Source organism: Camelina sativa, chromosome 12 (assembly GCF_000633955.1).
Source record: "Camelina sativa cultivar DH55 chromosome 12, Cs, whole genome shotgun sequence".
NCBI lineage: Eukaryota > Viridiplantae > Streptophyta > Magnoliopsida > Brassicales > Brassicaceae > Camelina > Camelina sativa.
In genome coordinates, this window is record NC_025696.1 from 19472940 (window position 1) to 19487096 (window position 14157).

The following is a 14157-nucleotide window of genomic DNA, read 5'->3' on the forward strand; positions in this document are numbered from 1 at the left end:
GAAACGAACGAGCTCGTGCGATGGCCAAAAGTGAGCTCGTTGACCGGGAAGAAGAAGTAAGATTTTCTCCATTTCTCGTCTTTCTCAGGCAGGTCGTCGAAGACCTTCAGTCCGGAGAGCGGGCTCACGTAGAGTGTACCCTTAGTGCGACCCGTCTTCACGGTGTATACCTGGAGGAAGTCCGCCAGTGATAGCTGGTAATTGAATTCCTCCCCCAGGGTTTGCAAGCACATAACGGTCCGAACGAAGTTCGGGCACATTTGGGGGAGAGCGAAGCCCAGTTCGAACATCATCTTAACGATGAGTTCGGGAAGGGGAAACGACAGGCCACACGCGGAGAAGAAAATCTCGAACGCGCAGCAGTATCCCGGAGGAGGGTTCTCCGGGGACTCGTGGGATTCCGGGAATCTGAGTTCAATCTCAGACGAAATCCTGGTGGAGCCTCTAACCTCGGCCAGGTTCGCCGCCGAGAGAATTGACGGCGGATGAGGGCCAAAAACGCCTGGAATCAGGGGTTTTGTGGGTTTACCCGACGAGGATTTCGGAGGAGACATTCTTTTCCGGGAAGTTAGTGAAAAACGAAGGAAGAGTAAAGGTTTTTTCCGGCGAAAGTAGAGAGGTTTACGGGAGAAAAGAGAGAAAATCTAAGAGCATAAAAACATAAACACGATTGAAGATTAAGGGTGAGAGAGAAGTCGAGGATTACCTTTATACACGGCACCAGAAAGCAATGATTACCTGGGGAAGTGAAAGGTCTCGCACCGTTTCTTTTCTCTCTTATAACCAACACGCCACCTAGTGGTCCCCGAGGCTTGTTCGGGAAAGCAAATCCCATCATTACCTCAATCAAATCATGGAGATACGAGGAAATATTCAGTTTCCCGAAATTGATCGCTCGAAGGTTAAAAGTCCCCCGAACTGTTCAGCTCGGGAGACTTGGGGGGCAACTGTTGTACCTACGATCTGCCATCTCGGGTAATAGGCAAGAGGGCCTAGGCCGGGCTGTCTAATGGGCCGAAAGCATGTTACCGATCGGCCCATCAGGCCCGGAGAAAGAAAGAGAGCGCGGAGACGCTTCATGCTGGTCAGCTCGCAGCTCGGGCCCGGTCAAAGATTCCTGCATTCAAGAGGATTAATTAGTCCACGCAAATCGTGTCTTATTAATTGTACATTAATTGGGTAATTAATTGGTCGGTATAAATATGTAAGGGGGGTGTCACTTGTAAGGGATCGAACCCTTTTTCCCGAAAAAGCAATACAAAATCAAATACTCCAAAACTCTCTCAAATCAGTTCGAAATCACTTAACGGCGATAAGCTCCTCCACAGTTAAATCACTTCGGAAGGAGAAGCTCGTTTTCAGTTCTCACACTGACCACATGAAAAGACTCGACAGTTTATTTCTTAAGAAACAAAGTGTTCCATGTAATCAACGTTAAGAAATAAAATGTCGAGACTTGAGGTAGATCAAAAGACTCGACAGTTTATTTCATAAAACTACTCATCAACAAAGTGTTCCATGTAATCAACGTTACCAAACGTTCGGGAGACACAAGTAATGAAGTAAATGTGCATGCTTAAGTTAATGCTTAGCTTTGTTAATTAAATTGTTCAAACTTTTTATTAAATAAGATCCTTTACACTTCCTAACATCTGTCCAACAAGATAGAGATCATAAACTAAACCCAAGTGATATTGTGCTAAAATGACAAATATAGTATGGAGTTATGCAAAAAAAAAAAAAAGGACAAGTAAATAAATCTGTGAACACATATAGGATGTGTATTTTTGCTCTTGTTGTTGTAGATCATTAATTGATGTTCATAAGTGGTTAGTACTTGGTACGAAATTAGAATATTTGTCGATAGAAAACAGAAAGAAATAAAAATGTTAAACCGTGCACGAAAAACAAACACCTAATTTGTTATTTTAAGTATACATATACAAATCAAGATAATACAAATAAGATTTTTACGTTCAAGTTTGTCTTTCTTCTCTATCATGATAAATCTCACATAGCAACAACGACATAAATAAACACACACATAGGGTTAATACAATTTTTTTCCCATATTCTTCAATTCTTTTATTATTCTTTGTTTCTCTTTTTCTTCCACAAATCTCCGCAAAATCTTCCCTCAAACTCAGATCCGATTCTTCCTTCTTCCTTCATCCTTTTCTTTCTTCTAAATAGATTCTTCTTTCTTTCTTTCTCGCAGTTAAAAAGAAGACACTTTTCTTGCGAAAGTCCTCAACTTTCATATCAGCTTCAATCAATCAATCAATCCACACTTGGGTTGTTTGTTAACTTGCTGATTTAGCTACTTGGGTTTGTTTTTTGATTCGAACCCGTCTTTTAAGTGTATATGGCGATTGGGTTCTACTGGTGAATTCAAAAAGAGAGAGATGGATCGGAATCAAAAGATGGATCATGTTATCGGCGGGAAGTTTAAGTTGGGTAGGAAGCTCGGAAGTGGATCCTTCGGGGAACTTTATTTAGGTACCAATCTAATTCGCATCTTGAGACTGTTCTTGCATTTGGGTTTTGTTTAGTTGTATCTAAAGTGTGATTTTTTAATCTTTCTTTTTGATGTGTGTGTGTGTGTGTGTGTGATCATCTAGGGATCAATATCCAAACTGGAGAAGAAGTCGCTGTTAAGCTGGTAACAACTACGAATTTCTTTCCTTAGTTTTTTTCATTCAAATTTTGGAGATTTTTGAATACTGGATCCTCCTACTGACTCTTGCAGTCTTTATATGTTTCTATGATTGTATCTGACAGTTTTTGTAAATATTTTTGAGTTAGACTAGTTTTGACTTGAAATCATACTGTAGCTCAACGTTCATGTTTCACCTGTTTCTCTTTGGCACTACTAGGAACCTGTGAAGACGAGGCATCCTCAATTGCAGTATGAATCGAAAATATATATGTTTCTTCAAGGAGGAAGTAAGTTGTGTTTCTTGGTTAGTTTATATATAACACGTTAATCGAAAATATATATGTTTCTTGGCATCCTCTGATGCTTTGACATGTTATCTTTCATTTTAAAAAATAGCGGGTGTTCCCCATCTCAAATGGTTTGGAGTTGAGGGTGAATACAGTTGTATGGTTATCGACCTTCTTGGGCCTAGCTTGGAGGACTTGTTCAATTACTGCAAGCGAATATTTTCATTAAAATGTGTTCTAATGCTCGCAGATCAATTGGTAAGTGCTGAGTAATGGTTATGTTCTGATGTTAGGTTGGTCTTTGGGAACGCTTCTCATCTCTTCGTTTGAATATCTTGTATCAATGCAGTTATGTAGAGTTGAGTACATGCATTCGCGGGGTTTTCTTCACCGCGACATTAAACCAGACAACTTTTTGATGGGTCTTGGGCGCAAAGCAAACCAGGTATTCCTACTGTTTCAGCATGACTTGGAGTATGTCTTGAAGGTTTCTTTTTAGAATAAATCTCTGTGTGATTCTTTGGATAGGACTAGTACGAAAGCCTTCTCTAGTTTATTATATTAATTTTCAACCTCAGGTGTATATCATTGATTTTGGCCTTGCTAAAAAATACAAGGATCTTCAGACACAAAAGCATATACCATACAGGTGAGATCTGCAAATTCTTACCCTTTCTTTTCGGATATCAATGCTTACTGAATCTTTTTGTCTAGGAACCTGTTGTAGAATAGTGTCTATCCTATTAATGAAACACCTTGTGCTGCACGAGTGTTTTCTTATAGCTCTCTCCCAGACCTTTATGTTGGTGGGAGAATAGAAAATAATCTCTACTCCTTACTGAGTTCAAGACCTTTGTTCCTTTGTGCACTCTTCTACCTGCTTGCTTTATTAGAATTCCTTGTAATTTTGCAGGGAAAACAAGAATCTTACAGGAACTGCTCGGTATGCAAGTGTGAACACACACCTTGGGATTGGTAAGAGCTTCTTTCATCTCATACATACGTGGATTTCTTGTCAGAAGCATTTGAAAACTCTTGTCTGTCTGCCTTGCTGACTTATTTTCTTTTATGCATGCTGACAGAGCAAAGTAGAAGAGATGATTTGGAGTCACTTGGTTATGTGTTGATGTATTTTCTACGAGGAAGGTATTGAACTTTCTTTGTTGCATATTTATTTGCTTATAACTTTTAAAGATATGAATTTCTTGAACTTCAGTTCATTTCTCCTGTCTCAGTCTTCCGTGGCAAGGTTTAAAAGCTGGTACAAAGAAGCAGAAGTATGACAAGATTAGTGAAAAGAAGATGCTTACTTCTGTAGAGGTACATCATTGTTAAGGTTTTGTATGCAGATACTGCTTTAAGATGTCCAGTAGTTCTGACATAGCATGGTTTTACTTTTTGGAGACTCTTTGCAAGTCATATCCATCAGAGTTCACCTCGTATTTCCATTACTGTCGATCATTGAGATTTGAGGACAAACCAGATTATTCATATCTGAGAAGACTTTTCAGGGACCTTTTCATTCGTGAAGGTTAAAACTTCTTACTGTGTTGGTTATTTATTCCCGTAAGTATCATCCCTTGCTTTCTTGTACGTATTTGATGGAATGAAGCATGCAGGTTATCAGCTCGATTACGTGTTTGATTGGACAATCTCAAAATATCCTCAGTCTGGCTCTAGTTCGAGACCAAGGGTTAGTCCTATTATTGATTTTACGTGTGAGAGCCACAATTAATTATCCAAAATCTTATCCTGCTATTGTTATCTATGTGTCTATCATTCTTAACAGCCATCCCCAAGACCAGCATTGGACCCTCCAGGACCACCTGCAGAAAGAGCTGAAAAGCCTACAGGTACATTGATGTTCTCTGTCTCCAATATTGTAGGGACTAACTTAGTCCGGCTAATACCTTCAAAATATTAAAAAATGTCTTTTAGCTTGTATATATTTGAGACTTGAGTGTTGATAATTTTGGGTGCTGATAAACGTGCACTATTTCACCTGAACCTTCAGATATCAATTTGTGTCCAGAGACTTAACAAAAATTCTCAAATAGTGAAAGATCCCAAACAACTTAATTCCTTGTTGTTCTCTATAGTAGGACAGGACCTGCGAGGAAGATTTACAGGCGCACTTGAGGCATTCACCAGACGAAATGTTTCAAGCCAAGGCGCTCATGGTGACCGCTCTAGACACCGATCTTCTGATGATATACCCTCTTCTGCCAAGGAAGTGGTTAGTTTTTGGTGTTAATTCTCTCGTTTAGATCTATCATGAAAATTTCTGTACTTGATGATCCAAAGATATCCTCAGGTTAATTAGGAATTTTCTAAAGAATATGAGAAAGGTTTTGGTCTTGATTTGTTGGCTTCACTTGCAGCACGAGTCTCGAAATGGAAGTACCTCAAAGAGAGGTCTGATATCAAATAGCAGACCTGGCTCATCAGCGGAGCCAAGCGAGAACCACTCAAGCCGACTATTTTCAAGTGGATCACGCCATGCCACAACCCAACGGGTTCAACAGAGCTATGAATCCAAGCAAACATCTGCAGCTGCAAGGCCTGGACATGAGGATGCCATTAGAAGCTTCGAGCTCCTCACCATTGGCGGCTCTGGGAAAAAGAGGAAATGAAGATAAGGAAGGAGAAGTTTGATGAGACTGAAAAGACAACATTCCATGCTGATGGCTCTGTCCTCTGAAAATAGGAAAGACATGTCCACGCATTGTTTTAACCTTGGGAACAAGATGAGAGAAAGAAAGAGAGTTAATACATTCTCCCAATATCTCATTCTATGTTTTTAAAAGAATCTGTTAATAAAGCATTAAAGTGTAACTTCTCATGTGTACTTCACATTTTTCCTCCTCTGTTTTCTAAAACTTCGATATAGAATTAAAATGTGAAAGCCTATCTCGTCTTCTCCAACCTTGTAGCGTTCATAAAATATTTAAACTGTGATATACAAAACCAACATAATTTACTAGTCATATTATGGTCAAATAAAGTTCTCAGACTTTGATGAAGATTCTGTTGACAAATCTTGGACAAAATAAGAAAAGATATTTGTCTGCATCTGCTGAAACATCGTAGAACATACATTTTGGTTACATAAAGAGTATTTCTTTCTCAACACCGAGAAATAGGCAGAGGTTACATCTTTCAAAAGCTACCATTAAAAACAGAAAATAAGACATAGCGACTAATGTCTTCTAGTAGTGATGAACGGAGTGGAGCTGAGATGAGCTGCGAGATTGGGTGATGAAAATTCATCAACTTGGTGGCTGGGCGTCACTCTTGAGATGGGCGTAGTAAATTGCATCTTGTTTTCTATGGGAGTTAGTGGAAGGGGACTTGCCGGTGTAAGACTTTGTAGCTGTGAGCTCTTTCCCGGTCTCAAGGTAGCGAGGTAAGCATGTCCATTGCAGAAAGGAAGGCTTGAAGCTTGAACTGTTGATTCTTTCTCCTTTGCCACTTGAGCTCCACATGGTTCCTTCAAATATTTCAATGAAACTGCATTTAGGATCATAACATAACAAATAGATAAATGAAAAGCTTTTTGTGACTGTTAGGTTTATTACCCCGAGCTTGAGAAAGGTAAAAGCCTGGTTATCAGATCCAAGGTAGATCTCAATAAGCTTCCTCAAGTCAGCTAGTGTTGCATCCTTTGTAACTCTGAGTGTTGTTATGGGCTTTCGAGGGTTATCAGCAGTTGTTTCCCATTTAACATAGATATCTATCTGACCGTCTTTCCTTTCATCGACTGAGATTTTGTTTTCCTTTGCTTCTTCCACTGCTAGTGCTTCAGCCTTATTCGTTGTAGGATACAACTGATTGTCTTTCTTATCAAGTGGTGCATCATTATTGGCTTGATCCTCCTCATGTCCACCGTGTTGTGACAGCTCTCTCTGATTGCCACAAAGGGTGAAAATATTTTGAATTCTCAACCTTCTTGACGAGGCTGATTCTTTGTCATCCGCACTGTTGAAGCAGTTCTCTTTACTCACACCTTCAGAGTTGAAACTAGGCATTGGTGTTGTTACTAAGCAGATGCTTTTATCCTCAACTATCACTTTTTCTTCCTCTTCTTCAACCTCTTCTTCTTCAAAGACAGTGCTCAAGCATACCCGGTCAGGGAACATCTGCGTTAGCATATTCTCTGCAGGTTTTGGTTGCAAAATGTTGGTGAAGTTGCTGCTGGTTGTGTTGCTTGATTGGTGTGAAACCCCCCATATATGCTTGGCTGGTTCTGGTTCACCCATGTCAAGGTCCATTGACTTAACCATACCAGGATCATCATCAGAGTAAAGACTCCTGAGTCTTTTGGCAAACCCGCTAGTTTCATCAACACTTCCTCCATCCCTTGAGCGCCGAAACTCAACCTCAATTTCCTCTAAACGTCTCCTCATCATCTCCAGTTCCTCTTGTTGTTGCACAATCCTTTCCTCCATTCTCCTTCTCTCCATCTCAACAAATTCCTCAGCCATTCTTCTGCATTCTTCGAGTTTCTTCTCTAGTTCCGATTTCACAAGTTGGGTTCTTTCGTTTACTTTTTCATTTATCTCCTCTTCATTGGTAGCACTTGCTTCCTTTCGTGTTAGTAGGGATCGTAAAGCAGCAATTTCCTCTTCCTTCTTCTTCAGCTGCTTTTGTGCATCATTCCTTTCTTTTTCTTGTTGCTTCTTCTCAGACTGGAGTTTGAGAATAAACTCATCCATCGCAGCTATTCTTGATCCCAAAATAACAGCGGAAGCAGACTCATCACCTCCATTCTTATCTTTGTTTGGAGTATGAGACCCACGAACTATGCACTTTGCTTTTGCTCCATACTCTAGAGTACAGAGAGTCTTGTGCATTTCCTTTGGATCTGGGCTCGCACACAAGATCATTAGAATCTTTGACTTGTCATCTTCAAAAGAGTCCTGCATCCAGAAAAAAATAAATATATCTTCAAGTTAACTAAGCAGCCACAGACATCTTCCAAGGAGTAAACAATAGAACACAGTATTCACCTGGAGGAGCATGGTCAGCTTGCTGTCTCTAAAGGGTACGTGGGAGTCTCCATTTGCAATAGACTCCACAACACGCTTCAGAGCAATATTTCCCTGATTGATCTTAGCTGTCTGTTGTACAGAGAGAGAGATATAGGTCAGTTGATATTCAAAACTAAACTACTTTGGTAGAATCAAAAGGTTCGAGAGAGGCTATAAAAGCAAAACATTACTTGCATCTTTGCTTCAAATCCGGTCTGGCCAGCTTGGTCTATATTTTCTGAACCAGCCATGTCAACAAGCATCAACCTTCCCCCAACAGTTGGCACATCAAGTATGATCTACAAACGGTACCAATAACACTTGTAAGCTTCAGAAACAGACATAAGTTGTATAGATATATATGATGATTAAATCAAGAAGAATCGTTCTTACAATGCAGTGACTCCGGGAACTTCGTTCATTGCAAAGAGTACTTTTCACAATCCTCCGTTTCTCCACTTTCACAATTTCTTTAGAAATCTTTCCAGCCTCTGTCCCTGATATGAAGGTTGCGTTTTTCGCCTTTTTCCCCATTACTTCAAGCCTAACCTGTAAACACACAACAAATTACAAAACCTTTAGATATTAATCAACATGAAAACTACTCTAAAATCAACCCAATTCCAAGTCAGAAACTACAAATTCCAGAGATGAACAAATAAACTTACTTTGGTGCTTGCTCCTTTAGGCCAACCAATCCCTAAATTGTTACTACTATTAGTGGAAAGAAGATCATAAATCTCCTCATTATAAACCTCCAGAACAGTGACTTGTACAAAAGTAACACCATCTTGATCAGAATCACCCAAAATATCCTTCAAAGATCGATACACAATCCCAGGCTGCTTCCCACAACCAAACATCGTATGACTCTTCCCTGCACCAGTTGGTCCATACATCATAATCGTGCATTTATTCCCAACCTTGACACCTTTGATCCTCTCTTCAATAAACTTCTTGTAAAAATCTTCAAGACCTTCTTGCTCCGAGAAAGAAACACCATCGAGTGTGAAATCTCTGTACCCAACATCAGCTCTGACTCGTACCGTTTGGTTATCTGGGTTAACCTGCAAGATCGAAGCTGGTCTCTCTTTCCGATCTGGGTAATCACGGATCCGTCCGATTACTTCGACTGGATGCTCCGGTGGAGTTGGGTCTTTAGATCCATCTGGGTTTGGGGGTTTTGAGTGGAAATTGAGGCGTTGTTTGGTTTGTGGAGTTCTGATTACAGTGTATGGGGTTTGATTCGATCTTGCAGATGACGGCGTCGGTACCATTGTTGAAGAAATTTTCAAGATTTAGAAAGTAATTGAAAAAAATTGGGGATTTTGAGATTCAGAGAGCGTTAGAGTAGAGAGAGAAAGAGAGAGAGAGAGAGAGAGAGAGTGAAATTGAAAAGGGGATTTAGGGTTTTGTGATTCACGAGGTTTGAATTTTGAACAAAGAAAGAAAGAAAGAAAGAAACAAACATAACCGTTGTGTGTATGTATATATCTAAACGGCTAGTTTTGGTCTCACGGGACCAATGTGATTTGATTGATGTTAAACAAATACTAAAATACATTTTCGGTAACTAAAATATATTTATTCTCTTTCTGAAAAAGGTAAGTGAGATTTAAATATGGGCCTGAATGTTTATTACGTAACTGGGCTTTCTTAATTTTTGAAAGCCCAAGATTGTAGGATTAGGGTTTTCACTCAGAGTCTCTCTTATAAACTCAGCTCCTTTGGGACAATTTGTGGTTTTGGAGCAGTGGGGAAGACGACGGCACAGAGCTTCACCGAAGAGCGAAAATGGTGACTCTCTTCTCTCTCTTTCTATAGATTTCTCGTAGGTTTAGGTTGATACTTAGTCTTTCTCCTAGAGTTTGTAGCTGACGTCGTATGCTTTTTGAAAAAATCGAAAATACTTGTTTATTAGATCTGTTTTGTGTTTGTTTCTGGTTTTGCATCTGAAATCGAGTATTATTAGACTTTTTAATGCTCAGTATTAGAATCGGTTGTGTTGTTGCCTTTCTTTGTTGTACTTTGAGGATTTGATTCACTTCGTCTCTGTGAAGTGCAGAGCATCAGAAATGATGTAACGTCGTGCATTTGTTATGCAATTCAGTTCTGATTTTTAGGAGAATTTGGAAATTTGTATGTTCATTTCAAGGATTTGTAATTTTAGGATTCACAAACTGTTTATTGACTAGTTGAGTAGTCAGATCGTATTGTAGCAATCAGTTCTGAATGATTTAGTAGAATAAGGAAGTTTTATTTATACATTGAAGTGTTTAAACTTAAGGGCGTATATGGATTCTGTTTTATGATGGTAATCAGTTCTGTATGCTGTTCAAACCATTTCTTGTGGTAGTTTAACTCAAAAAGGGTTTGGATTTTTGTGTCTTAGGTGAACATTCCTAAAACTAAGAACACCTACTGCAAGAACAAGGAATGCAAGAAGCATACCTTGCACAAGGTGACCCAGTATAAGAAGGGTAAAGACAGTCTCGCTGCCCAGGGAAAGCGTCGTTATGACCGCAAGCAATCTGGGTATGGAGGTCAGACCAAGCCCGTCTTCCACAAGAAGGTAACACTAAAGCAACAACCCTGATTCACATTTGATTTGCCTTATTTTGATCCCTAATTGCAGTCTGAGAAGCAATGTAGGTGTTGAGAATTTACTCTGGGAAATATGTTTCAGTTAATCATGTGAAATTCTTGTAGGAATGATCTGTTACTTTGCCTGCTAATCATTTGTATTTCTTGGAACAGGCTAAGACAACCAAGAAGATTGTCCTGAGGCTTCAGTGCCAAAGTTGCAAGCATTTCTCCCAACGCCCTATTAAGGTAATGTCCGAGACATTCTTTATCTTTGCTAAACGCTTACAGTCTCATCAGTTCTATTGCTTACATCTGTATGTGGGTTTTGCAGAGGTGCAAGCACTTTGAGATCGGTGGAGACAAGAAGGGAAAGGGAACATCTCTCTTTTAAGTTGTTTCATCTATCTTCTTTTTTCTTTTGTTTGGTACCTGTCTCTTTTCTTTTCGATACTCAGATACACTTTGAATCTGCCAGAAATGGTTGTGGTGTTTAATTTTATAGGACAGTATCGTATGGATATCTTTTATCTTTTAATTTTGTGGACCAATCTTTCTTCATTAGGTTTCAGTTGAATTCTTTAGAACGTATAACAACAATATCTAAGCTTTAAAAAGTTATTACACTCAATGATTGCTAATTAAATGACAATAAATAATTCTTAGTGTGGTACAATATTATTTTGATCCTATATTTGAGCAAGGTACTAGGTAGAAGCAGAGATTATACGATATAAGCACTGGCTGTTAAAGTGTTTTTTTCTTTTTCTTGCTTCATACTTTACATATAGACTTTCCTTCTTGCCAATTTGTGTTTTGTCTATGAGATCAGCACACTAACTGACCTTCCTCTTCCATGCTATTGGTTATTGTGGTAGAATCTGTGAACTGTGGAAACGTTATAGATAGTGTTGTGTGTATGAACACCAACATAACCATTAGCATTAGCTTTACTCCCCCCTTACAATAATATGTAAATATAGTTTCGTATTGCAATGTGATTGTAAATTAGTGAACTACACGATGCAATCATAGTTTCCCATTCGATATCTTATATTACAATCGGTCATTTCAAATTTGTAATTGACAATTTACAGCATAAATACTATTCTTGTTTTGAAATTTACTAATCAGAGTGATTAAAAAATGGTAATCAACGTACCCCATTAAAACGTTATATTATCATCACATCAACTTACTCATGTGAAGATGTGCATTATGTAGTGTATTTTCTACATAACAAACTCGTACTTTTTATCTTATGTGTTAAATGGTGATTTAATATATATCTTCTGTGACTGTACCTATGTTATATCATCTTTTCTGCAACACTGCAACACAATAGTCAAGTAGTTCTGTTCTGTGTGTACATAATTCTCGCTGAGAAAATTTGCAACGCCAATATAGTAATATCTGCAAGAAGTGGCAACAATTCTAGTCGATTGTAAAATACACATCTGAATATAACTCAAAGTTTCAATATTGTATGAAAGAAGAAGAGAGAGTAAAACACATATGAATCCAATATATCTACTTGCATTTGATAAGTGATCCATTAGGTAATATACATAAACTGAATGTTAGTAATATCTTTGTGATAAGGTTAGTAATTTGCAGAGATGACATAGTGATTGAGAGATTTTATTCACACATTTAATAATAAACAAGGGGAAAGAAGCAACAAAACTTGACAGACATGGATTTACGTAATAATGATCGACAGTGAGAATATATATATAGGTGAAACTACATTGTTGTCAAACCCTAGTAAGGGGTGAGAAAGAGCATGGAAAACAGAGACAAAGAGTAAGGAAAACTGGTTTTTTAATTACTAATAACTAATCCTTAGCATTTGAACCAAAAACATCATTAGCAATGTTGACATTGTTGCTTTCATCTCAGGGTCTGAAGAATTTCCACGGATACTCATTACATAACAAGCCGTCTTTGCGGTTCTAAACCTAGTCCAAATAAAAGCAGAAATTACGCCATTGAGAACGCCAGTAAATGCAGCCATAGACAGAAAACTCTCACTTGGTGGTGACATGCTTAACCAAAGCTTGAAACATGATAAGGCAACACTCAATGGCAAAAGGAACAGCTACCATATGACCAGAATCCGACGCATGGCATTTTTCAGGTTTGAACAGTAAAATAGTAACTATTGATGTTTATTATACCGAATCCGTACGTAGTACGGATAAATACTAGTATATATATAATTCATAGATCATAGATAGAATACACTCTTTGTTTTACAAATGTATAATCAACAACATAGATAAATGCAGTCTACATACTGCATAAAAATTACATGATTATCATAAGAGAGGGATCGATCGAAACTTTTACTTAGAAGCAAAATGGAGATAGAGAAACACAAACAGCAGTACGACCGGGAACACCAAGAGGAGTGGAGGAGACGGAGGAGCCACAGGCCCCATTATCAACGGAATGAACAATAAGATGAGTGCAACGACAACAACCGCCAGAACAGAACCCATCCCAAATCCAAACTCATTCGCCATTTTCTTCTTCTTTTTTTTTTCGAAATGACAATTCAATTCTGTGTTTGTCTCTAACTGGCGAAACTATATAAACAGAATCGGACATCAAACCTACGGTTGTGTCGTTTCCCCAAGAATTAGAGACAACGTTTCGTATAAAAAATGCATGAATGAAACACAACACAAAAACCTTTGACGTTAATAATCACCTCTAACCTCTCCAGTACGGTGCGTTTCGTTGTATTGGTGTAGTTTTTGGTATTGCCAGCAAGTTCAATGGTGGAGTGTTAAAAAAAGATTTTAAGTATGCTTTTAATTATAATAATTAGAAATATTGAAGTTAAAAACTTTTTTAAAAACTGTAAAATGGTATGCTTCAATGGTAGATCCTAATTTTGGGTTCTTAAATTTTTGTTAAAAATTATTTTGACTGTAAAAAACAAAGAGTAGTTAACAAGTCTATCAAACACACATTTATCTGCAAAAAAAAAAAAACAGCTTAAGATTTATAGCAATATCTAAAGACAATGTGATTTACAACTGAATCAGGCTCAAAAGCCGCAGATCTCTGTTCCCTGTCAAAGCCTTCCATCTACTGATACGGTCATGAATCGAGGCTATAGGAGTCAGTGACTCAAGTCCAAGCTGGTGGTCGAAAAGCCGCCTTACAAGGTTGTCAACGATGCAAACTTCGTAATTCTTCTTGGACAAGTGAAGGGCAGTAGCCCAACCGCAGTAACCATCTCCACCAATGACCATAACACGTTTTGGTTTAGACGATGAATCATTGGCTGATGTTTCAGGTGGTGCTTGTTGGATAAGGGGCACAGCAGTAGCTCTGAAAACGGAACTTGTTCTTCTCGGTTTATTCTCTTGGAAGAGGAGTCCTTTGAGAGAAGATCTTGAAATACACTGAGGATTGAAGAAGGTGTGCCCTAAACCAAACGGCTTAATGGAACTCTTGCTACTGGTGCTGCTGTTAAGTGAGATAACTGAAGGGCATGAAGCTGAAAGTAGATGCGCCATTTTTAAAAGGTTTTGTTTTGATTCTATCAAAACACACATTCACCTGCAAAAAAAAAAAAAAAAAA

General features: G+C 38.5%; 4 protein-coding genes across 5 annotated transcripts; 2 read left to right on the forward strand and 2 right to left on the reverse strand.

Moving 5' to 3' along the window:
• Positions 2014-5871, forward strand: LOC104732216 (casein kinase 1-like protein 11). Of its 2 annotated transcripts, none has more exons than XM_010451755.2 (14): positions 2014-2499; positions 2622-2662; positions 2877-2946; positions 3056-3204; positions 3296-3391; positions 3525-3595; positions 3860-3921; positions 4029-4092; positions 4182-4266; positions 4351-4477; positions 4566-4639; positions 4736-4799; positions 5049-5182; positions 5328-5871. In XM_010451755.2, the coding sequence occupies exons 1-14, from the start codon at positions 2406-2408 to the stop codon at positions 5577-5579; spliced, it is 1383 nt and encodes a 460-aa protein (XP_010450057.1). In that variant the 5' UTR covers positions 2014-2405; the 3' UTR covers positions 5580-5871. The 2 variants fall into 2 exon arrangements, with proteins under 2 accessions (XP_010450057.1, XP_010450055.1); XM_010451753.2 differs by having other exon boundaries at positions 2016-2499; positions 5046-5182.
• Positions 5997-9356, reverse strand: LOC104732217 (kinesin-like protein KIN-10A). Its single transcript, XM_010451756.2, has 6 exons — positions 8645-9356; positions 8370-8525; positions 8168-8275; positions 7956-8066; positions 6525-7865; positions 5997-6436 (listed from the first exon to the last, which is right to left on the reverse strand). The coding sequence occupies exons 1-6, from the start codon at positions 9251-9253 to the stop codon at positions 6146-6148; spliced, it is 2616 nt and encodes an 871-aa protein (XP_010450058.1). The 5' UTR covers positions 9254-9356; the 3' UTR covers positions 5997-6145.
• Positions 9675-11120, forward strand: LOC104732218 (60S ribosomal protein L36a). The gene is made up of 4 exons (XM_010451757.2): positions 9675-9773; positions 10369-10548; positions 10734-10808; positions 10894-11120. Exons 1-4 carry the CDS (start codon positions 9771-9773, stop codon positions 10951-10953), a joined length of 318 nt encoding a protein of 105 aa, XP_010450059.1. The 5' UTR covers positions 9675-9770; the 3' UTR covers positions 10954-11120.
• LOC104732219 lies at positions 12801-13110 on the reverse strand. The gene has a single exon (XM_010451758.1). The coding sequence runs from the start codon at positions 13085-13087 to the stop codon at positions 12908-12910; it is 180 nt and encodes a 59-aa protein (XP_010450060.1). The 5' UTR covers positions 13088-13110; the 3' UTR covers positions 12801-12907.

Coding starts and splice junctions, on each gene's coding strand:
- LOC104732216 (XM_010451753.2), top strand. CDS start 2,406: ATGGATCGGAATCAAAAGATGGATCATGTTATCGGCGGGAAGTTTAAG. Junction 3,596..3,859: donor CAAAAGCATATACCATACAG/GTGAGATCTGCA, acceptor GTAATTTTGCAG/GGAAAACAAGAATCTTACAG. Junction 4,800..5,045: donor AAGAGCTGAAAAGCCTACAG/GTACATTGATGT, acceptor TGTTCTCTATAG/TAGGACAGGACCTGCGAGGA.
- LOC104732217 (XM_010451756.2), bottom strand. CDS start 9,253: ATGGTACCGACGCCGTCATCTGCAAGATCGAATCAAACCCCATACACT. Junction 7,866..7,955: donor AGCTGACCATGCTCCTCCAG/GTGAATACTGTG, acceptor TTCTGGATGCAG/GACTCTTTTGAAGATGACAA. Junction 6,437..6,524: donor TTACCTTTCTCAAGCTCGGG/GTAATAAACCTA, acceptor AAATATTTGAAG/GAACCATGTGGAGCTCAAGT.
- LOC104732218 (XM_010451757.2), top strand. Junction 10,549..10,733: donor AGCCCGTCTTCCACAAGAAG/GTAACACTAAAG, acceptor TTCTTGGAACAG/GCTAAGACAACCAAGAAGAT. Junction 10,809..10,893: donor TCTCCCAACGCCCTATTAAG/GTAATGTCCGAG, acceptor TGGGTTTTGCAG/AGGTGCAAGCACTTTGAGAT.
- LOC104732219 (XM_010451758.1), bottom strand. CDS start 13,087: ATGGCGAATGAGTTTGGATTTGGGATGGGTTCTGTTCTGGCGGTTGTT.